Source organism: Cupressus sempervirens, chromosome 5 (assembly GCF_028749045.1).
Source record: "Cupressus sempervirens isolate cs-2001-9-10 chromosome 5, ASM2874904v1, whole genome shotgun sequence".
Classification (NCBI taxonomy): Eukaryota; Viridiplantae; Streptophyta; class Pinopsida; order Cupressales; family Cupressaceae; genus Cupressus; species Cupressus sempervirens.
This window is the reverse complement of record NC_143122.1, coordinates 778,919,001-778,942,445: the sequence shown is the minus strand read 5'-3', so window position 1 is coordinate 778,942,445 and position 23,445 is coordinate 778,919,001. Positions and strand designations below refer to the sequence as shown.

General features: G+C 34.2%; 1 protein-coding gene across 2 annotated transcripts; it reads right to left on the bottom strand.

Moving 5' to 3' along the window:
* Nucleotides 1-352: 352 nt before the first annotated feature.
* Nucleotides 353-9,498, bottom strand: LOC149558251 (uncharacterized). Of its 2 annotated transcripts, XM_089832552.1 has the most exons (12): nt 9,193-9,498; nt 8,355-8,437; nt 8,161-8,254; nt 7,735-7,868; nt 4,309-4,429; nt 4,161-4,217; nt 3,924-4,068; nt 3,261-3,332; nt 1,562-1,858; nt 1,326-1,450; nt 955-1,231; nt 353-847 (listed from the first exon to the last, which is right to left on the bottom strand). In XM_089832552.1, the coding sequence occupies exons 9-12, from the start codon at nt 1,649-1,651 to the stop codon at nt 461-463; spliced, it is 879 nt and encodes a 292-aa protein (XP_089688678.1). In that variant the 5' UTR covers nt 1,652-1,858; nt 3,261-3,332; nt 3,924-4,068; nt 4,161-4,217; nt 4,309-4,429; nt 7,735-7,868; nt 8,161-8,254; nt 8,355-8,437; nt 9,193-9,498; the 3' UTR covers nt 353-460. The 2 variants fall into 2 exon arrangements, with proteins under 2 accessions (XP_089688678.1, XP_089688677.1); XM_089832551.1 differs by lacking the exons at nt 353-847; nt 955-1,231; nt 3,261-3,332; ... (5 more) ...; nt 8,355-8,437; nt 9,193-9,498 and adding an exon at nt 1,987-3,250 and having other exon boundaries at nt 1,370-1,858.
* Nucleotides 9,499-23,445: the final 13,947 nt, after the last annotated feature.

Sequence of the window (23,445 nt, the reverse complement as noted above, 5' to 3'; positions counted from 1 at the left end):
TAGTTGCCGATTCGTGACACGAATCCGATTCGGGCACGTGAATCGGATCCGTGGATTCGGGATTTTTTTTTTTTTTCCAATTATGATTCGTGGAGGATTCGTGCATATATATATATATATATATATATATATATATATATATATATATATATATATATATATATATATATATATATATATATATATATATATATATATATATATATATATATATATATACTAAAAAAAAGAGAAATATACATAATTCTAAAACTAAATCATTTCATAGTATGAATCTAGTATACTTGATCAATGACATTGATAATTAATCTATTTTCACGATTATAAAGAAAATCAACACATTCACATTGAATTACTGAAAGTGAAAGCTTATAACATTCAAAATATAGATCATTAAACTTAAAGTTTATAACATGATTTGCTCATAAAAGAGTCAAGAGTCAACACTAAAGTTTTTTATTTAATCATCAAATGGATTTTCAAGAAAATCCGCATCAGAGGGGTACTGGTGAGCTGCAAGTGCTGCATCTGTATTAGTAGAGGAACCCAAACCACTAGTAGTAGAGGGGATTGTTAACTCATAATCCTCCTCCTCATCATCCACATCAATCAAAGTGGATCTAGCAAGATCTCGGATGGTCATATCTAAATCAGGAGTCTCGGGTGCTACATCCCAAAGCTTTTCGGGCCCCTTCTTGTACTTAGGATCCTTCCGTGACAACAAGCGCAAATTGTTGTGAATGAACACAAGGTCTTCTGATTTTTTTGGAGCCAACCGGTTGCGTTTGATTGAGTGGATAAAGGAGTAAGTACTCCAATTCTGCTCAGCGGCAGAAGAGCTGGCAACCTAAAGAGAAATTAAAAATTATCAATACAATAATCAAGATAAATAAATTAAATAATAAATTCAAGGAATTGAGAATGTTAACCTTAAGCTTAATTTTGCGAACTTACTTGGGATAGGACCTTTATGGCAAGAGGTTGGAGGTACGTGAAGGCTTGCCCATGAAGGTACCACCATTTGATGGCACCCATCCTGCTTTGGTCTGCTATGGCAATAGGGTAGAAATCCTCACCTGAGTTGAAAGCAGCAAATTCACTCCTCACAATTGCCCCAATCTCTGGATCTTGGAATATCTTAGCTAGTGCCCTCTTATACCCATCTGCAACCTCTGCATCTCTAAATGGTGGCACTCTACCTGGAACGCGAAGTACATCTGCACTATAGTACCTGGGGATAACAAAAGACAATTGAACACTATCAAATATCAATAGCACAAACATTGGATAAAATAAGCACAAACATTTGATAAGAACTACAGTACCTCGAGGATAGAGCATATGCAAGGAGGTGCAAAGGTGTGGTCATCTTGTTCCATCGATGATGAACAATTTTTTCCACCTTCTTGTAAAGGGTGTCCTCAAGATCATTCTCCCTCCTCTGTATGACCTAAGATATGAAATATGAATAATAATTATAATTAGTGAATATGTCAATTTAAACTTTAGAATCTAGATATCTCTCAAATAAAAAATTGTTGTAAAAGAGCGTAAAACTTACCATTTTAATTTTTTCCAGCATACTATCTATGGAATCATAAATATCCCCAAGGCATGGCTCATCACTATCTGCGAAGCGAAGCATTGCCATTATTGGATCGGTGATTTCCAACACATAACTCACAAGACCTCACCAATCCTCATCTAGTATCATTCTTCTCACATTTAAAGCCCTTGCTGTATTGGAATTCTTCCAAATGCCCCATTGGGGGCTAATGACCATATGCTTCAATGCTTCTTTTACCTTCACAAGTCGTCTCAAGACGATTGTGTGAGAGGCAAAGCGGGTTTCAGCAACCTAAGAACATGTTAAACTCAAGTTAGTAAAACATTTAAAAATTAAAACATGTTAATGTAAACAACAACAAAAATTAATAATTGTGGAATCCAATAATATTCAATTATATATTAAATATAAAAATTTACCTTCAATAACTCCAAGTCCGAGAAACTCCTAAAAATTGCTTGTGACATGTGGTGATTTGTCACAAACATTTGAATCTCTTCAGCTTCCTCATATATCATTTTCACCCAATCTATTTCGGTGCCAATTGCTTTCATCACTAAATTGAGAGAGTGGATGGTGCATGGTGTCCAAAAGATATGATCATATCTAGACTCTACAATTATCCCTGCAGCCCTGCAAACTTTTGCATTGTCCGTGACCACTTGAACAACATTATCAGGACCCACTAACTCTATGGCATCAATGAGAATGTGTGAAATAAATTCTGCATCTTTCACTTGCCCTTCACAATCAACTGCCTTCAAGAACATTGCCCCCTTAGGGCATACAGCAATAACATTGATCAATGGACGGTTTCTACAATCTTTCCAACCATCCGAAATAATAGACACACCCGATTGAACCCAAAAATCTCTTATTGGTTGAAGTTGAGCCTCTACATTTTTCCTCTCATCATGTAATATGGTAGTGCGCAACTTCTCATAACCAGGCGGTTTGTAACCATGGGGTGCATCATTTATTGCTTCCACCATCTCCCTAAAATAAGGTGATCTAGCAAAATTAAATGAAACACCATTTGCAATTAAACAACGTCCAATTTTGTGATCAGCAATGTCTCTCTTTTCAATTTGGAATGCCCTATCTAGTGGGCCTCTCTTGCGGGTGAGTGGAGATGGGTCTTCATCTTCATCATTTGTAGTTGGCATAGGCAAAAAAGGATGTGTTCTTGTGTTTGTTTGATCAAATGATGGTGTTGGTATATTTGTTTTTTGGGAAGCACCACGTTTTGCTTTTGCAACTGCTCTATCAGCATCATCTTGCTCTTTTGCTAATGCTGCTATTTGTGCAGCTGGTAATCCCTTCTTATCACTACCTTGACACATGTGAATTCCTTCACCCGCAGGGCCCAAAAAATGTAGTTTCACTCGGGAATAGGAGCTTCTATGTTGTATGTTGCAAAAATTACATTTCCATATGTATGCCCCACCCCCAGGACATTGTGCAACTCTTGTTGTGTGTCTCCATAAAGGAGACCCCTTATCAATTTTGAAGCTTGGTGATGCAGCCCCACCCCCACCCACTGAGCCTTGACTACTCATTGTTCTATTCTTGCAATCTAGAAAAAGTGAAAGAAAACCATACTTCACACTTGCACAAAAACTTGAAAATTTGGAAAACTAAAAATAAATCAATAATCTATGAAAGAATTCAAGAATATGGTTGAAATGCATACCTTAAACACTTCTTGCAAGGTATTTGAAGCTCCACAACCGATCTCCTTCGAATCCAAGCACTTCACTTCGAACTAGCAAGTATGAGAGAGCAAAATGAGAGAGCAAAATAGAGAGCAAATGAACTTGCATTGTGATTTAGAGGGTCGTTTTTAGGGTTTAGGGCCTTTAGGGCAAAAAAAAAACATTAAAAAATGATAATGGGCCCACGTTTTTGCATTCTCCTCCTTCATTGCCGCGGATTCACGCGGATCCGTGCGTGGATCCTCGAGGATCCGGGCAGGATTCGTAATCCTGCCTGTGGATCCGTAAGGATCCGCAGGCCGCGGATCCTTACGGATCCACAGGCAGGATTACGAATCCTGCCCGGATCCTCACGGATCCATACGTGGATCCGGATCCGAATCAGACCCGAGCCCGGATCCGGCCTTTTCCAGGCGAATCCGGTAACTAAGTTTTGATGGACTAAAAAGTATATAAAATGGAGGAGTCTATAATCATTTATTCATCTTAAAAAATGATTTTTTGTAAAGAAATATTTGATCTCAACATAGGAAGATAAATGAAGACAAAATGGCATAAGGTTTTATCTCCTATATCAAAATATACACATTGAATATTCTTAATTCAAATGTAAAATTTAAATGACAATGACAAGTAGATACCTGGTGTCTTCGCTCTATGTTAGTCTGGGCATCCATGTGACTGTTTATAGCATGCATTGGTGCGCATCTCCATGAACAACCACAAGATTAGAGTCATGGTGTATGGTGTGTAGACAGCTTAACCATTCCCTCAACAATTTCATATCTGCTCACCCAGCCAACATCACTCTTCCTATTATTAATAAATTCATACAAAAGTAACAATGAAGCTGATGTTCGAAGGCTTGTGTAGATCACCAGATACTTAAAGCTAAGTTGTGATTCAAGGAGTTGAACAGAACAGCTCCATAGGATCTGTGCTTGACAAAAAATTCAAATTGATTAGCTGTGCAAAAGAAGATCAAGTGATTCCCTGAGAATATAGAGAATTCAAACATGGGGTTACCTGTTTTGAAAATATGATTTCCTTCTAGAGAAGCTGCTTGTAATTTATGAAGCAAGTTATAACAAATAATCTCTTCTCTGAATTGGTTATATGAACTCTTGTCGGATTCTGCATCTCATGCCTGCATTGAAATCTTAGTTCATCAGTCAACTCAAGCCAGAAGGATTAAAAATGAGAATGAGTGAAAATAAACCATAACATTCAATCCAAAGAAAATCAAAAGACAGTGTGGGAACTGAAAAATTAAAAGAAAAATGGCCATCTACATCTGAAATGTTTTATCTGTAGTCTTACATCCCAATGGCACAGAAACTTAATCAGAATTAGATGAAATTGTATTAATTCCAATATTAAAGCATTAAATTATCTCCAAAATAAAAAGTGTCATGCTGACCTATGTCATTGTAAGGCAAGCAATAGAAAAGTCTTCAAGGATAATAATATTAAGGGTAAATAACCAGGGCTTATGGCTCTAAAGGATAGATGGTAATAATACTAAGGATGTCTAAAACTTATTTAAGGGTTGTATGTGAATATTATTGTCAGATTTGTATGGAGTGGAATGCGGAACACTATTGCTTAGCACATGAACTCTTTGACAGAATTTCTCTAAAGGACTGTGGAAACATATAGACTGTGCCTGAACTGTTTGACAGAATTCCTCAAAGAAATATGGTCTCATGTCATGCCACAATCTCTAAGTGGATGAGAAATGGACATATGAAAAGACCAATTCCAGGTGATCTGTATAAATCTTGTAGGTGGCTGATTGACCATTTCCTCCAGATAATGAAACTGAAGTCATTCAAATGGAGAGTACAAATGTAGTAACAATGAAGTAACCAAATGTGTTTGGGTTTTCATACATACATTAATAATAAAGTATATAAAGTATTTCCTGGAAGAAGAGTTTACCACTCGTTCCTCTTCCTCTGCTCAGCCACAAAAATGTAACACCAAAAAACAAAATAGACAAACAGAGCAGCATGCACACTGTACACAAAAACAATGAAAATTTGAAACATAGCATGTACAATGAAAAGAATTTGAACAAAACAGAGAGAAAGATCAGAACATTGACAAAAAGAATATAAAAATGACAGAAAAGACAGAACATTGACCGAATTGTTATAACTTACAACTGACAATTTGTTATAACTGCAGTGCTTAATGTCGACAATATCAAGAGAAGCTCTGAGCAATTTGATTGCTTTTCAGAGAATTTGTGAGCCTTTTACTCACCATCTGCTTTATAGATGTTGGGTAAGACCCTTTGTAGATGGAATACATGAACCTTCAGGGAGTATGCAGGCCAACAGTCTATATCATATTTTTATTATAACATGTGTATGACTGTTTTTTTGGGGTAAAAGTGTGTTTTCTTTAAATTAATATTTCAGATTTTTTTCTTTTTGACAATAGATCAAAAATATATTCTTTTAAAACTAAAAATAATCATAGACAAGCTCATACTTTGTGAAAACTAATACCAAAATATATTATAAAACAAATCATTCATCATTTTTCTTTGAATGTGTTACGAGCCAAATTCAAAACAAGTGCTCTCTAAGAAACACTTGATCTCCATGAGAATCACACTGGTTTAAACCACTTGGTGCTTAGAGTGATACTAATGTAGCCTCTTTGTCTCTAATGAAAAAATGCCATTTAGTGGCATGGTCTAGAATTCATAACTTATTTAAGTCCTATTCAATTTATGAAAAGCACATGTAGAAAAGCTTCATGGAATAATTTGTAACTCCCACTCTCTAGTTTATCGAAAGCTGAGATAATTGACCAAATATTGTAATTCATCAACAAAAAGTTAGAAAAAAGGGTTCAGACATTAAATGTTCCCTGTAGATCTTTACTTCAGCAGAATGTGATAAAACTATGCTGTGAGCAACTACGTAACCATCTCTCAAGAAGTTCCTTACATTGCACACAAGGTCATAACCATTGCTAGAAAGTCCACTGGGATCCTTAAATGTGATCCAATGCTTCTGTGTCTCCAAAGCAGGTCTTCACATACTTTGAAAATTCGTCACTGCAGATGGTATCATATAGCTGTAATGGAATGGCTGCTCGAAATAATTATCATGGGTGAGATCATTTGCAATAATTATAAGCTGAAGTGTGGTTAATCCACAAACTGAGGACTCAATCACCCACAATAAGTATCTTGAAGAACTTGAGGAAGGCTCACCTCCGATACGAGAAAAGGAACCCAATCAACTTTCATTTCAGTTGGCTTAAAAGACTAGTATTCCTGGATAACTAGGAACCATATGTTCGAACTCATGTTTTTCAACATGAGCATCCATGAAAGTGTTGCAATAATCCGATGCTGCTTTCTTGAAAACGAACTCTAAAATTCTAACAAGGATTTTTTCTGAGTCCTTACTGGGATACAATCATGACCAAGAGATTGAAAATATATAGGTATCCACTTAAATAAACCATAAAATCAATGTCCTATATATCAAACTTGAATACTTAGTCTTCTTCAAAGCTAAAACTTACATTTTACCTTCTATGAATGTGTTGGGACTTGGAACTACTTAGTCTTCTTCAAAGCTAAAACTTACATTTTACCTTCTATAAATGTGTTGGGACTTGGAACTATATGACAGGTAGTTGAGATGATTGTTATCCCTTGAAACGATGGGACTAATCAACAGTTTTATCTGTAGAAGATTATAATTGCAATAGGGATCTTTATCTCTGATTTTATGAAATAGAAATTTCATCATTATGGTCATCTTCGGCTGAAGAAGATATTTATGATAATATTTGAGATAATATTATATGCAGAAACATGTGTCATGTGAAGAGGCGTGCATATGGAAATAGGAAGACTTTTTTATTTGGAAATTGAAGAGATATTCAGTTGTGTAATGAAGAGTCTCTATTCTTTATATTATATATATTGTATCAAGCATTGTACAAGAAAATTTCATTATCAATAAAAGTGATGTTTTCATGGTGTTGAGCTTTTCCTTCAAGTGGAAGGGTTTTGGATAAATATTTTACATCTTTTGTTCCTATTTCTGTTGTTCCTTATTACCGTTTATCATTTATTTCTGGGCAAAACTTTAAAATATCCAAAATTGCTAAAGTTCAGACCTCACTCTGTCTAAAAGAAAACATCTTAATTATTATAGATTTTGATAATTTATATTGCTAACTATTATTTTCAGATTTTATTGTATGATATCCCCTTATCCACTCTTGTCATACAGTCATCCTAATAATAGATTAGGAATGTATCAAAACGTTGGAAAAAAAACCTTGACATAATTATATTCAAATACAATAACAATCAAGAATTAACCTGCTTAATCATCAAATAAGAACCCAATATATCAAAATATACACATTGAATTTTCCAAATCCACATATCGATCACAAATGATAAGTAAATACCTGGTGAAATGTACGGGCTGTAACACATGGTGGCTTTCCTCTGCATGAGTTTCGTTAACCAAAATCTGCCATTAGAGCCTCCATATGACTCTCCATTAGTACATCGGTGCACATCCACAACATTACATCATTATCTGCTTACCCATCCAAAATCTTTCTTCGTATTATTAATCAATTCTTACAGAAGTAACAGTGAACCTAATGTGCGAAGGTTTGTGCTGATAACTAGATACTTTTAAAAAGCCTATCATACATTACATCATATCTGCTCACCGATCTAAAAATCACTCTTCGTATTATTAATGAATTTTTACAGAAGTAACAGTGCCTAATGTGTTTGTGCTGATAACTAAATACTAAAAAGAAGCCTACCACACTAGGAGATGTTCCTTTGTGCTGATAACTAGATACTTAAAAAAAGCCTACCACACTAGGAGTTGAACAGAACATCTACGTGGGATCTGTGCATGATAGGAAATCCAAATCTCTTAAGCTCTGCAAGGAAATGTCAATTCGTTTCCTGAAAACACAGACAATTCAAACACTGTGTTAGTTGTTTCAAAAGTATGGCTCCCTTCTAGAAAAGCTACTCATGAGCTAAGAAACAGAACATAAGGAACCTCCCATCTTTTCTTCTCTAAACTGGTTATCTGAAATCTTGCCAGATCATGTTTGCATGCATTGGAATCCCACGTCACCAGTTCTTTACACAAGCAAACAGAATAAAAAAAATAAAGATGAGCGAAAAACCAAAACAATTATTCCAAACAAAATCAAAACAATGTGGAAACTGAAAAATTAAGTGAAAATTTCTCGTCCAAATGTGAGTTGTTTTATCTACATTTCTAAACCCCAAATGAGTAAAAACAACAAATATTAGATGAAATAGTATTAACTGCATTAGAACATTAAATTATCTCCAAAACAAACATGCCAAACCCACTACTGTCATATTAATTCAAGCAACAGAAAAAGCTTCGAGGGTAATAATACCAAGGGTAAATAACCAGGGCTTGCAGCTTAAAAGGTAGACGGTAAAATTACTAATGGGGTATAAAACTTATTTAATTTTTTCAAGTGAAAATTATTGTCTCAGATGGTATAATTGGGATTCCGACAGATATGTATGCAAAGGAATGTGAAGCGTAGGTTTACCGTGTGAAATATTTGACAAAATTCCTCTAAAGGAATGTGAAGCCATAGACACTGGGCGTGTATTGTTTGACAGAATTCCCCAAGAAAATGTAGTCTCATGGCGAGCGATGATCTCTAAATGCACAATATGCACATGTGAAAAGATCAATACCAAAATTAAAGGTTATTTGTATTATTCTGGCTCATGACAGGTGTAGCATTTTCTCTACCTGACGAAGGAAACACATGTCGGCTAGGTTTACTGACATACAATAACAACAATTAAAAATGAAATCCATTCAAATGGAGTCTATGAAGAATTACCTGAGAGAAGATTTTTCCCTCCGTTGTTCTCCCTCTTCCTCTGCTCTGCCAGAAAAATGTAAAATAAAATAGGCAAAGAAGCCAGCTTGCACGCTGTACGAAAAATAAAAATAACGCAAGCACTCGAAAATAATAGGAAACAACATTGACGAAATATACAGTGACAAAACAAAAAGGAAGAACAAAACATTGATACAACAGAACGTCAGAAAGGGACAATCAGAGAGAAAAGGAATGCTGCGATGGACTGAATTTATCTTAATTTCATGCTTTTTTTTGGCCGGTCTACATCGACAGCTTTTTAAAATTTCTTTCCCGTTACCAGTCTCTCAACGGCTAGTCTTAGGGTCTCCATATTGCATCTGGTCCTCGACTTCTTGATTTGTTATTTTGTTAGGATTTTATTTAGGTTAATTCGTTTCATTTTTCCTACGTAAGCTTTTAATTTGTTTATGTTCTTTTCATATTATTTTAATATTCTTAACTTACAATTTTTATTCTTATTTTCTTGTAATGTTTTTTAATTAGTTTTTCAAAGTCCACTCTATTTTTTTCATTCTTCAATGGTTCTTTTTTTTTTCTTTATTTCTAACTTTTAGATTTAATTTGTTTTTAAATATTCTTTCTCATTTCTTTTCTAATTTTCACATTTTTGATTTTTTTATTATACTTATTAAGTATTTTAAAGTGAATATCTTATTTCCTTTTATTTATTTTTAGAAGAAGACTTATATTTTAGGTGGTGCCTCATTACCAAGTTTCGTATATATTATTATAATAATTATATTTTTTATTTTATTATATTATTTAGTATATTATAATATTATATATTTATTACCGATATAATAATTATATTTTTAGTTATCATAATACATGATATAATTATTATGTTGACAGTAATTATATTATCACAGTCTCTAGGCCATTATAACGGAATCCAACTATAATTACAATAACATCAGCATTGCCTCATAGCTATGGAGGAATCTATTTAAGTTGTGTCAAACTGACTATCCTTCAATAAGTAGATTAAACGGATTTTTTTAATAATAGATAGATATTGGATAAGTCATAGTAAAATAATTGATTATTTAATTTATTTATATTATGTCTAAGACATCGTTGTGAATTTGATATGTAAGCCTCCTAAAGCTACCTTCACACACCCTCCTACCATGATTTGTTCTTGAGGAACCTTGGCCAAGGGAAATATCCAGTGGGGATTGAACTCGTAAGATAATGCACTAGTGTTAATTTGTCATTGTTGGGAGACACGACCCTGTTAAGAGTTGATATAATATGTCCAGTACACAAGTCCTTATTAAAAGACTAAACCCATTTAAAGGTCTTCAACCCTATTAGGAGTTGTGAGAACAAAAAGGATCCCTCTATTCAAAGATGAAGGTTAAAGAAACCTTCAAGGACTCATTATCCTTTACAATAGAATATTACATCAAAAATTCAGTAGATTGTACATAGAACCACAATGCTTGATTAGTTCCAATGAAGATTGCATCTACTATGTTCTCACATATTGCATTAAGGCTTGCACATCATATCATTATCATCCATAGTCTCACATACCAAAGTGTTACATCATTTATATATCACTTCAATTCTTTATTCGAATTGGCTTTAATAAGGATTTACCAAACATGTCCACACCCATACCAAATTAAAAAATCAAACCATGCTATCCAAGAGTTAAGATCTTGGATGTCATCCCTTCAATGCTAAGTAATTGAATTGGTGAATTAATTCAATTTACTAAGCCAATTTATTCAATTACCGAAATGTATCCTATATTACTGTCTTCTCAGACATATATTACTTCATGCTACCATATCTTATGTTGGATCACATAATAACATTAGTTGTTTGTTGATCTTAGATTGGTTTTGACAAGTGATTGTCAACACACTTAAGCCATTTACTCAATTCTTGCTGAACTAGTAATACACGCCGAGCACAACATGCAGATATTAGACCATGCTGAGTTGCAATGAGTGTCGAGTCACTCATGTGCCGAGTCACTCAAGTCTCGAGTAGATAGACCATGTCGAGTGATTTAGGAGCCGAGTAAATAGTGAATGTCGAGCAATGTAGGTGCCAAGTCATGGTATAAAGATCAATGCATGTCGAGCATCAGAGGCTTTATATGCCGAGTGACAAAGTTTTGACATATTTGCTTGTAATGGCACAAACAACTATGTAAACCATTTTTGAGCCGACTTAAGGTTATATTTTGATATTTTGGAGATAAGGACAAATCTCTATTTGGATTCCCTATCCAATTACATGCAGCCAATTAGAAAATGGGAAGGATTAAGTAGCAAAAAGGATGAATCTCAGTCGTAGATTCATACCTAACCCTAAGCTACCAAAGTCTTCTTAAGGAGGATGAAGACCTAAACTCTTTATGGAATGTTTAAGGAATTGAAGGAGTGAACAAGATAGTTTGCATGCCGAGCATTCATAGTGACTTAGAAGTTATGAAGAAAGAGTGAATTACAGAATCAGTTAGAGAAGAACAAAGGATAGAGAAAAGGATACATCATTGAGACATCTGATCATGAAGGATCAAGAAGACATTTCTTAGAGGTGATCTGTTATCAAGCAAGCAAGTGCCAACCACAAGATCTATGTTGACACATTTTAACAGGTGATTTCAATCAAATCTCTTAATAAAGTAGTCCTAACATGCTTTATGAAATCCTTTAACGAGGTGCTTACTTAGTTGTAAGTTGAAGTGCTCTAACAAGGCACACTTCTAACAGGGTGTTGAAATCCTCTAACAAGGTGAGACCTAACAGTCTTTGTAAGCCTTTAACAAGACAGACCTTTCACATAGTAGATCATGTTTCATGGTCAAAACATTGTAACCTTCATTAGATACACTTTATTACTGCAGTAGTGAAGATTTGTGGGTGTCATCCCAACCCCAATTTTACCTTCTCACTTGGAGGGTTTCTAGGTAATCATATCTGGTGTTATGTGTGTGAATGCTTACATGGTTATATGATTTAGATGTATATTTTTTATATGTTAATTTAGGTTACTTATTGAATGCATGTGATGAATGTATGGTGAAATTTTTATGGATCCAAGTTTAAACCACTGATTCATCCACCCCCCCACTCATAAGTTTACTTTTCCTCTTGTAATTCCAACAATTGGTATCAGAGCCTTGTTCTCTAAAAGAGAAGCTTTACAACTTTGAGGAAAGATCTTGAAATGGAAATCTACAAGTTCGAGAAAGACTATTGAAAAGCAGGAGATTGAAATACATATTATACTATGTCAACTAAATGAAGCAAGAGAGGAACTAAAGAAGTCCTTGAAGAGAAGGGAAGAGATTGCTATTATGGAGAATGATACACTATACAAAGAGATAGACACTACTAAGCTATTTGTAGATGGTGACTCTAATGAATTTGATGCATTAGTTGTAGATCTAATGGAAAATAATAGAGTCCAAGCTGGAGAAATAAAAAATGTCAAGATAGAACAAGAATCACAAGCTATATAGCTATGTCAGGTGACTGAAAAAAAAGAAGAAAGCTATGGAAGACAAAGCCATGATTGAAGAAAATAAAAGAATTATGGCCAACAGATTGGAAGAGAAATCAATAGAGCTAACCAAGATTTCCAACATGCAATTGGATACCCTAAGTCAAATGATGAATGCCAACTATGAATTGAATGTCAAGAACATTGAGATAACTACATTGAAGTTGTAGAATGAACAACTGTAGAGTGACCTAAAGAGAGAAAATGAATTTGTTAAAAGTTTCAACAAGCCAAATGAAGCCATCAAATACTTTGAGCAATTATTGAGATCCCCTAGATCCAACAATGATACATCAGGACTAGGCTACACAATCACTAAAGAAGGAGAATCATCCAAAGATGTACAAGAAAGGAACATCAAGGTAAGAAATCCAAACCTAATTGTCATAATTGTGGTAAGAAAGGACATACTACTAATGTGTGTAGGAGCAAAACTACAAATCAAATTGTCAAGCCTAAGAACATGACTCATTGTCATAAGTGCAACAAGCAAGGTCATCAGGCACATGAGTGCAAAACTAGGACCATGCATAGACAAAGATTTGAAGGATATTGCTACAATTATCAGAAGTATGGACATAGAGCTTTTGAATGTAGAGACAAATCCATGTGGTCATCAAACAAGCAAATAAAAGTAAGAAATAATGGGAACTCCTATAATTGGGATTATAATACAATATATAGTTGTCATTATTGTCAAGAATATGGACATGTTCTTGAGAATTGTATTAGGACACACTTCAATGGCAATTACAAAAGATGGTTAAGTCAAACTACATGTTTTAGCTATTTAAAGACTAATCACATTAGTAAATATTGTCCAACTAAGTCAAAAGCACCAAGTTGTGAATTTGATAAAGGTAAAGGCATGGAAAATGCTGAACACATTAGAGATGAGATGAAAAAGACATGGAAAATTAAAGATGTTTGTAGCACATCAAATGGAGAAGGGATCACTTCACCCAATGGGTCAGGTGATCATACCTCATCAAACTAGGCAAACAAGAGGTACGCAGAACTGATATTTAAAGGTTATATCATGCATCAGTTCCAAAAGGAGATAGTACTAAAAAGAATAAATTAGCATGAATAAAGATGCAAAATGTTATTAGAAATTAAAGACATATCTTTAATTTTTTCATGTTGTTAATGAGTACGAAAAGTTTCCTATATGTATCAAGTGGAATGTTAGTTAATGTCAAGCTATTAGACTAGGTAGTTGATGTCAAGATCATAGTAGCTGCTGAGTGATGGAAATATCAATGGATGCTGAGTGAACCCAAAATTAGTTATTTTTAAGCTTACAGCTGTGTAAGCACTTAGCATTAGATCGATTTGAGCTCATTTTTCATCATTTCAAATTCAAGAAAGAGTGAGAAGAGCTAGAAGTGACCTAGATATTCATCAGAAGTGATTGCAAAAGATTTGTGCAGCGATTCATTACCAATTTGTTATATTTTCTAAGGTATTTATCAAGAGCTAAGCTAAGTAGTTTAAATTTTCATAAACCCTAGCTTGACAAAATGGCATCAAGTTCAAAAAATGTTGAAGAGAAGGAAGTTTTAAATGTTCAACTAGTTAGTAATGAAGTTAAGTAGTCTGTATTTAAAGCCATTCCTGACATCGCTTATAAACAAGACCCTTCTAGTGCATTATCTATGATCCCACAAAATGTGATAATGATGCAAGATGTGAAGAAATGCTACAATTGCAAGATAGGAAGCATTGGTGACATGGAAATAAGAGGTGCATACAACAGGTTGTGTGAAAACAATGTTTTCAAAGAAGAATTCAAAATTGTTGAGAAAAAGGGTTTAACACAAGCCCTAGATTTTCCTAATGTGTTTAAAATAGAGTGGATATGAATTGTGCTAAGCCAAATTCATGGTGGTTCCTTGTGGCTAGAAGGAGGACCAATCAAAATAACTAAGAGAATAATTCATAAGGTTACTAGCTACCCAAACCTAAATTAGCCTAAGACACTTAGAACTGATTCCAAGGAAATGATTGAGAAGACTACTAGAGCAGTATGGAATAAGAGAGGTATGACTATAGATACAATCATGGGTCCTCTTATCAATTTTTCTATAAGGGTAATCTCACATAAATTCTATCAATCTGATAGACTAAATAGTGTACCCTACATAGTTGTGGATGTTGGTTATAAAATTGTTAAGAAAGATCATACATATGATCTAGCATAACTTCAATTGCAAAAACTAATGGAAAACCTTGGAGCAATAAGGAAAACCAAGAGTGCACAATGCAAGTTTGGTTCTATATTGATTTTCATATTCTTTTATGTGTAGAACACATTTCCCTCATTTGGAACAATAGGATGGAAGACTTATAGATCAGTTGTAGTATAGATAGGTGAATACATTGAGCAACTAGGAGAAAAATTTGAATCCTTAATGACTAGCTACTTTGAAGATTTCAAAAAGTTGATTAAGCAGAGACTCGAAATACTAGTTTCCTTAGTTGAGAAACACGATAATGACATATGTTTTCTTGTTGATACTGACTACACATTTGTGTAAGCTACCGCACCAAGGGTAAGATGGTTGAGACCCTTATGGTATGAGGTAATGTAGATGAAGCCTCTACAACAATAACAACTCTACTTGCAGAAGAAGTAGATAAGACTACACAAGTTTTTGGAAACTATGAGATAGTAAAATCCAAAATTACCATGGATTTGAAAACTGCCTCTACCATGAAGAAAAAGGAAAAGATAGTAAAGAAATTGAAAGCAAAATTTGGAGAGAGTGCCAAGGAGGAAGATGAAGAAGAAGAAGAGGATGAAGAGGAAGAAAAAACTCAAGCTCAAGAACCTCTAACATTTACATAGGGCATGGGAGAAGACAAAGAAGAGGAGGAGACTAAAGGTGTCAAGGGAGAAGAAGTCAAGGAAGCACCATCTCGTACCGAGAAAAAGAAAAGAAAGGAAAAGGCATAGCAAGTGAAAGGGACAAAGAAACTTGTCAAACCAAGTCAACCAAATCCCACTGTACCTACAACTAGAGCTAGAACATGTGCTACAACACAAAAGGCTAAGGAAAAGAAACAAAAAATAGAGCAACGAGGATAGGAACAGAAAAGAAAAAGAATGAAGTATGTGGCTCAACCAGATTCTAATGAAGAGAAGACAGAATCATATGACAACATCCAATTCAAAGTGGTGAGTCACAATCCTCTCTCAGATCTTGAGAATCTATGTGAAAATCTTAAAAATAATGCAAATTTATCAAGTTTTAGTCATGTTGATTTTGATAAATTGGGTAAAGAAGGGAAAATTCAAGTGGAAGAGGCATTATATGCCATGATGTCAAATTTCAAGAACACACCACTACAATTTTCCAACTTAGTACCTAAGAGTCAATATGACATTATTGAGCAAAAAAGGCATTATTGTCTGAATTTAGAAAGACAAATTAGGGAGACAACACTAGCCCAAGTAATGTCTGAGTTGACTAAGGGGCAAATTTTTGAGGAAATCAAAAAATATGTAGTTAGGTTCACACCTAAATATAGATCCTTTATCATTCTCCAAAATAATATTGAAGATGTTGTTAAGAAATCAACACAGATATGTAAACTTATTTATGGGTTAACCACTATTAAGAAAGGAGAAGTTGACCCTTTAGAGGGTAAAGATGATGATAAAGATGATGACAAAGATAACATAGTTGGAGGAGAGACATAAAAGCAAGAAGATGACAAGGAAAAAATTGAGTAACAACAATAAAAATAAAGTGTACATGACACACAATTGCCGAGTGTTAGTCCTCCCATGACACAACCAAAACTATTGAAACTATAACTATCAAGGATGCCTTTGATCTATCAGCTCAAAACATCAATCCTCTTATTGTAGAAGATTTAAGGAAGATCTTAGATCAATCTACATTGCAAGCCAAACTATGTGGCAATCTAGTTTTGGTTAGTGTAGGAGAACTACAAAAGGCAGTAACTAATGTCACAAGAGAAAAGGTGAATCCACAAGAACCACCTTCCATCATCCCTTTAGTTACTAATGTACAACCTTTGATCCAAATGATAGTAGATACATCTACCAAGGTTGATATAATTATCATGGTTAATACAAATTGAGAAGAAAACAACAGAAGAGAAAGACACCACTACAAGACAATAGAGGGAAATAGGAAAAATAGATTGATCTGTACCTACAACACAAGAACAAGTTGCAAACCAAGTCATCGTGATAGACTAGGATAAGCATAAAGAGATAGAACCAAAGGTGAAGGAACAAGTGGCCATCCATGCACTTGTAGCTTTACCAACATCTAGCACTCCTTCTACACAAGCTCTTCAGAAGTTGAGCATAGATGCTACTCCATTGTAGATCTCAGTGCCAAGTCCAAGCTCATCAAAGGATGAAAAGGTAATACATTATGGAGATATAAACCTTGATGAAGAAATTGTTATTTAAAAGTATGATTATGATACTATGACATTGGAACAAATAGGCATTTTACAACAAGTCTTAGAAAAGAAAAAGCATCAAGAAATGTTTAGGAGAGAACATAGGTAGAAGCAAGCACTTCAAGATATTAAGGAAATCTTTCTAGATGCATGTAGTACACCAACTCCTAAAGAGACCAAGCCACTAATAGAAAAATTGACAGATATAGTGGAGAAGGTCAGTAATGAAGACCTTGATACATATGCAAAACTATTAGAATGGTTAGAAAAGAAGTTTCAAAGCAAGGTAAATGAGAAAATATCTAGTGAGATAGAACTATAACAAGTTGCATTGGAAACAAAGGTTGAAGATGTGAAGAAGGTACTTGAGAATATATTCTCATTGTACACAAAACTATGCAATCCTACACTCTTCACCCAAGAGACTAGAAGTCACATTTTGAGCCTAGAAAGCTAAATATCTGCATCAGGTGCAAGTCTACCTACAAATCTAGCTCAGAGTGAGAAGCATTTTAGGACATTGCTTTAGACATAGAGTCAATTAGTTGTCTCAACAATAGATGAGGCTAACATTAGAGCCAAACTGACAAGCATACAAGCTACCTTTACCCCACATATAGAGATATTGCACAAGGAGTAGGCTATGTTAAAACTCTACTAAAGGAAGACCCCAATCTTTCTACTTTAGATGGTCTAGTACACCTTTTTGTTGAGCTTGTAATCCAAATTAAGTCATTGGATGTTTCATGTGATAACTGGGATGTAGCCTTCAAGATCATAATGGATGTCCATAAATTCTTTTTGGAGAAACACATTATAAGTGTATAGCTCATTTGACATAAGTGTTAAAAAGGGGGAGAACAATAAAATAGAGGAGAATAAGAACAAAGGGGGAGATATATCATTGGGGAGATATGCCTTTTTGGGAGAGAAAGTAGCAAAAGGGACAGATATCAACTAAGGGAGAGCATATCAGATGAAAGAGTATCAGTAGTGTAATGTATTAAAGTCAAAGTGTATTAACAAAGACATATATACTCAAAAGGAGCACAAAATTTTTGATACAATACAGACATATTAACTTAGGGAGAGTTATTAGATTTTTAGGTATGCAAGTTATTGCAAATTTTTGGAATTTTGAAATTTTATATATAAGTCGAGTCATGGATATGTTATGCTTGAGAGATTAAAGAATAATAATGTATATTCATGTGTTTTTGACACTCATGTCAAAGGGGGAGATTGTTGATCTCGAATTGGTTTTGACAAGTGAGTGTTAATACACTTAAGCCATTTACTTAGTTCATGTCGAACTAGTAATACATGCTAAGCACAACATGTAAATATTAGACTATGCCGAGTTGCAATGAGTGCCAAGTCACTCATCTGCCAAGTCACTCAAGTGTCGAGTAGATAGACCATGCTAAGTGATTCAGAAGCAAATTAAATAGTGGATGCTAAGAAATGCAGGTGCTGAGTCACAATATAAAGATCAGTGCATGTCGAGCATTAAAGACTTCATATGTCGAGTGACACAGTTTTGACATATTTTTTTGTAATGGCACAAACAACTATGTAAACCATTTTTTAGTCGAATTAAGATTATATTTTGATATTTTAGAGATAAGTACAAATCTCTATTTGGATTCACTATGCAATTGCATGCAGCCAATCAAAAAATGGGAAGGATTAAGCAACAAAATGGATGAATCTCAGCCATAGATTCATACCTAACGCTAAGCCACCAAAGTATTCTTAAGGAGGATGAAGCCCTAAACTCTATATGGAATGTTTAAGGAATTGAAGGAGTGAAAAAGATCGTTTGCATGCAAAACATTCATGGTGACTTAGAAGTTACGAAGAAAAAGTGAATTGCAAAATCGGTTAGAGAAGAATAGAGGATAGAGAAAAGGATACAACATTGAGACATATGATCATAAAGGATCAAGAAGACATTTTTTAGAGGTGATCTCTTATTAGGCAAGCAAGTGCCAACCACAGGATCTATGCTGAGACATTTTAATAGGTGATTTCACTCAAATCTCTTAACAAAGTAGTCCTAACAGCTGCATGAAATCCTTTAATAGGGTGCTTAATTAGTTGTAAGCTAAAGTCCTCTAACAAGGCACACTTCTAACATGGTGTTGAAATCCTCTAACAAGGTGATACCTAACAGTCTTTGTAAACCTTTAACAAGGTAGATCGTTCATAGGGTAGATCATGCTTCATGGTCAAAGCATTGCAACTGTCATTGGATACACTTTATTACTTTGGTACTAAAGATTTATGGTGGTCATCACCACCCCAATTTTACCTTCTCACTTGGAGGGTTTCTGGGTAATCATATTTGGTGTTATGTGTGTGAATGTTTACATGGTTATATGATTTAGATGTATATGCTTTACATGTTAATTCAATTTACTTATTGAATGCATGTGATGAACATATGGTGAAAGTTTAATGGGTCCAAGTTTAAAATACTGATTTGAAACCCCCCCCCCCCCCCCCAACGCGCCCCCCTTCAGAAGTTTACTTTTCATCTTGTAATTCCAACATGGTCATGGTCATAGAAGTAGACCATATGCATCCCATATAACATATTCTTGAAGTTATAGATTGATCTAATAAATCCTCTATCATTGTTGACCAAAACTCTGTAATTGTACTTTGTGTACCATTCTTGTATTGAGTCATTTTGTACTTAGCTTCCCAACCAAAAATTTTCATCAACACTAGTAGTCATACCAAAAGGATGTGTTTCCAAGAGTGAAATCATCTATATAGTCACTTGCCAATAATCTCCTCCTTGGGCATTGATGGAAAAACTTAGTGAAAAACGACCAAGTGTCCAATACCAAAAGCAAAAAGCTCTAAGTAATTGATCTAACAAAATTCCCCCTTACTCATGATCTATATACATTAACATATTGTATCTCCTAATTTTTAAATATATTTCTCCCTCTTTAAAATTGATGACAAAGGTGAGATGCCCAAAAAATTTAATGTGTGTGTGTGTGTGTGTGTGTGTGTGTGTGTGTGTGTGTGTGTGTGTGTGTATGCAACTACTTTTGGTTCCTCAAGGTCTGTTGGAATGAATATATCATAAAAGTATTTTTTAGTCTCCAACAACTCAAGATTCTTCTACATCACCTCAATTTCTGGATTAATAAGACTCTTTAACTCTACAAACCTCTTAAGTGTCCTACCATTCTCAAATGAATTACATTATCTTGTCCATTAACTTGGATACCTCCTTGTCAAAATCTGATATAGCTTGGTTTGATGTTTCATAACCCTTTTCAAGCTTCTCCAAGATTTCCTTATCATCTCTTATGAGCTTCTTCAAGTTTACTACATAGTTGGTTATTCTTATGCATTAATGTGATGAGGGAAAAACTCAAGACACAAATGAAAACAAAAAAGAAGGAAATTGCTACTATCTTAAATAAAAGTTAATTTACATGAAATCCAATCTAAATAGACCCAACTATATTCTGTATAGGCTACAATATTATTAGATTCTGAAGAAAATTCTTTCCCTAGCACCTTCTCCCAAAACTCTTCTAAAATTATCTTTTTAAAACAAGAATGGACCTTAAATAGACTATTTTAGGATTAGGAGAAAGAATGAAATTTACATGATGAAATTCAGCAGTTGTGCACCAAAATATAAGATCTAGAACTCAAATTTGAAGTACATGCAAAAAGAGAAGGTTATAGAAAAAGTGATCCTTCTTCTAGGAAGCATAAATGTTGATCTAGGACTCTAATTGATGAATTTCTTTTATCGATAGACATCTCTCTAAGTTTTTTATAGAACTATGGAAATATGAGAGTTGGAATCTCTAATTTTCCCAAATAGGTATCCAGAAATGAAAAAAAATCACTAGAAATATTTTTAGGTGATACAAAATTTCCCTAATAGCATTAGATGCTCTTGCATTAGAAACCTAGGGTAAATTATGAACTGACCTCATCACATCTTATTTGGTTGAGGAAATCCCAAATGGTCAACCTCCACCTTGGATAACTAAGTTGAGTTTTTCATAGGTTGCACTTTCCACTTCACTGAGTACTCCTCATACTATTTATTTTGAGTACTCTATCCCACATGACTATCTAAGATTTATTCAATCTCCCCCTTCTCAGAGGTAGGAATAAGACATTTCTCAAGTACCAATTTCTCCTTTATGCCACCTTCTAGATACTTTGTTAATTATGCAATGTTGAAAGTAGGAAAAATATAGATTCCATCTAGAAAATCCATCTCATATGCACTCCTTGAATCAGGTTTCTTTAAAATCTTGTGGGGACCAAATTTATTCATCTTTAGCTTATTGTAGGAGCTCATTATAAACCATTATTTTCTGAATTACATCATAACCCCATCCCCAAATCTCCTCTTTTCATATTCCTTGGCCTTATACTGCATGTTCATCATGGTGATATGTTCACATACTTCCTCATGTAGGTTCTTAATATGTTTAACAAAGTCTTATTCCTTGACACTAGTCTTACCTCCATCTTTCTCAAATTTGGTATAATCCTTGGAATACTCCCATACACAATCTAGAATAGTGACCTACTAGTAATTTTGTTTACAAAATTATAATAAGAAAATTTTTCACGTGGTAGAATCAAGTTCAATCCCTTGGGATTATCACCTACTCAAGATGTTAGCAAGTTACCCAAACTTTTTTCTTACTATTCCAATCTTTGGGCATCATTTTTTGGATGATGTGTCAAACTAAACTTCAACTTTATCTTTTAATTCTTCCACAAGGATCTCCAAAAATACCCAAAAAACTTGTATCATGGTTTGAAAGTCTACTCTTTGGAAGATGATGTAGCCTCTCTACTTCCTCAAAGAACAAATTAGAAATGTGAACCGCATCATGGATCTTGTGGCAATGAATCAAATGATTAATGTTTAAAAACATGTCAATCACTACAAGTATTGAATCATCTCCCCTTTGTGTACTTGGCAAATAAAGAATGAAATCCATACTTATATCTTTCTAGGGCCTTGATGGAACATGCAATTGCTAATAAAGTCTTATATTCTAACCGACTCCTTTACCTATCTAACACACTCAACAACTCTACACAAATTTCTTCACATCTTGTGATAACTAAGGCTGAAAATAATGCTAACTAATAATGGATATGGTCTTGTCTCAACCTAAGTGTCCTATCATTCCTCTACTATATATATATCTTTGATCAAATTCTCCCTTATGGTACTCCTCAAAATGTGCAACTAACTCCCTTTGAATAACATACCATCTTGGATCACGTAGTCTAGCCACCTTGTCCTATCAAAAGTAATAGGTTTCTTACAAGACTGCCAAGCCTCTGCAAAATTAGGACCCTTGGGGTACATAGAATGGTGGGTTTATTAAACCCAACCACATCATTTTTTGTTTCTATCAGTATTATTTGCCTCCTACTTAAGGCATTTGAAACTCTATCGGATCATCCACATCTATGCTTCAATACAACTATATAGCTCTGTAATAACTCTACATATTTCAAGTGCCTCTGATTTAATTTACCCTATCTATTTAGGTATTGTAATCCTTGATTATTAGTATACAAAATAAATTCTTTTGGTAACATATAATGCCTCCATTTCTTTAATTCATGAATTGTTTCATAGAACTCTTGGTCATAAATATGATACTTCTTCTTTGCATCATTTAATTTCTCACCAAAATATGTAATAGGCTTTCCTTCTTTGCACAATTCAACTCCAATGACACTACCACTTGTATAACAATTCACCTAGAATGCCTTATTTAAATAAGGGAGTGATAACACAATTTTCTCTTTCACTTTTTTCTCAAACAATTCAAAACTCTTTTCAACTCTTTTAGTCTATTTGAACTCTTTTCTATCCCCCCTCATTGTCTCACTTAGGGGTCCATAGATACTAATAAAGTTTTTAATGAACTTCCTATAGAAACTAAACAAGCCATGGAAAGACCCTACCTTAGTATCAAACCTTTGGGTAGGACATTCTAAGATGACCATTACCTTCTCTAGGTCTATTTTGATACCATTAGGTTGATTGAAGTTTAATTGGGAAACTAGGATATTGAGAGGGTGGGTTGAATAAGGATCTATAAAGATTTTATCCTTCAAAACAAATTTATTGCATTCACCACATTGGCCTTCTCATATCTAGTTTATGTATGGAATAACTTGTAAAATCAAATGTTATAATAAATAGATCTA

Bases quoted from the DNA above. Each gene is read 5' to 3' on its own strand.
- LOC149558251 (XM_089832551.1), bottom strand. From the start codon at position 3,126: ATGAGTAGTCAAGGCTCAGTGGGTGGGGGTGGGGCTGCATCACCAAGC. The intron at 1,859-1,986 runs GTAAATTTTTAT...ACATGTTCTTAG, and splicing joins CGGACTTGGAGTTATTGAAG to GTTGCTGAAACCCGCTTTGC.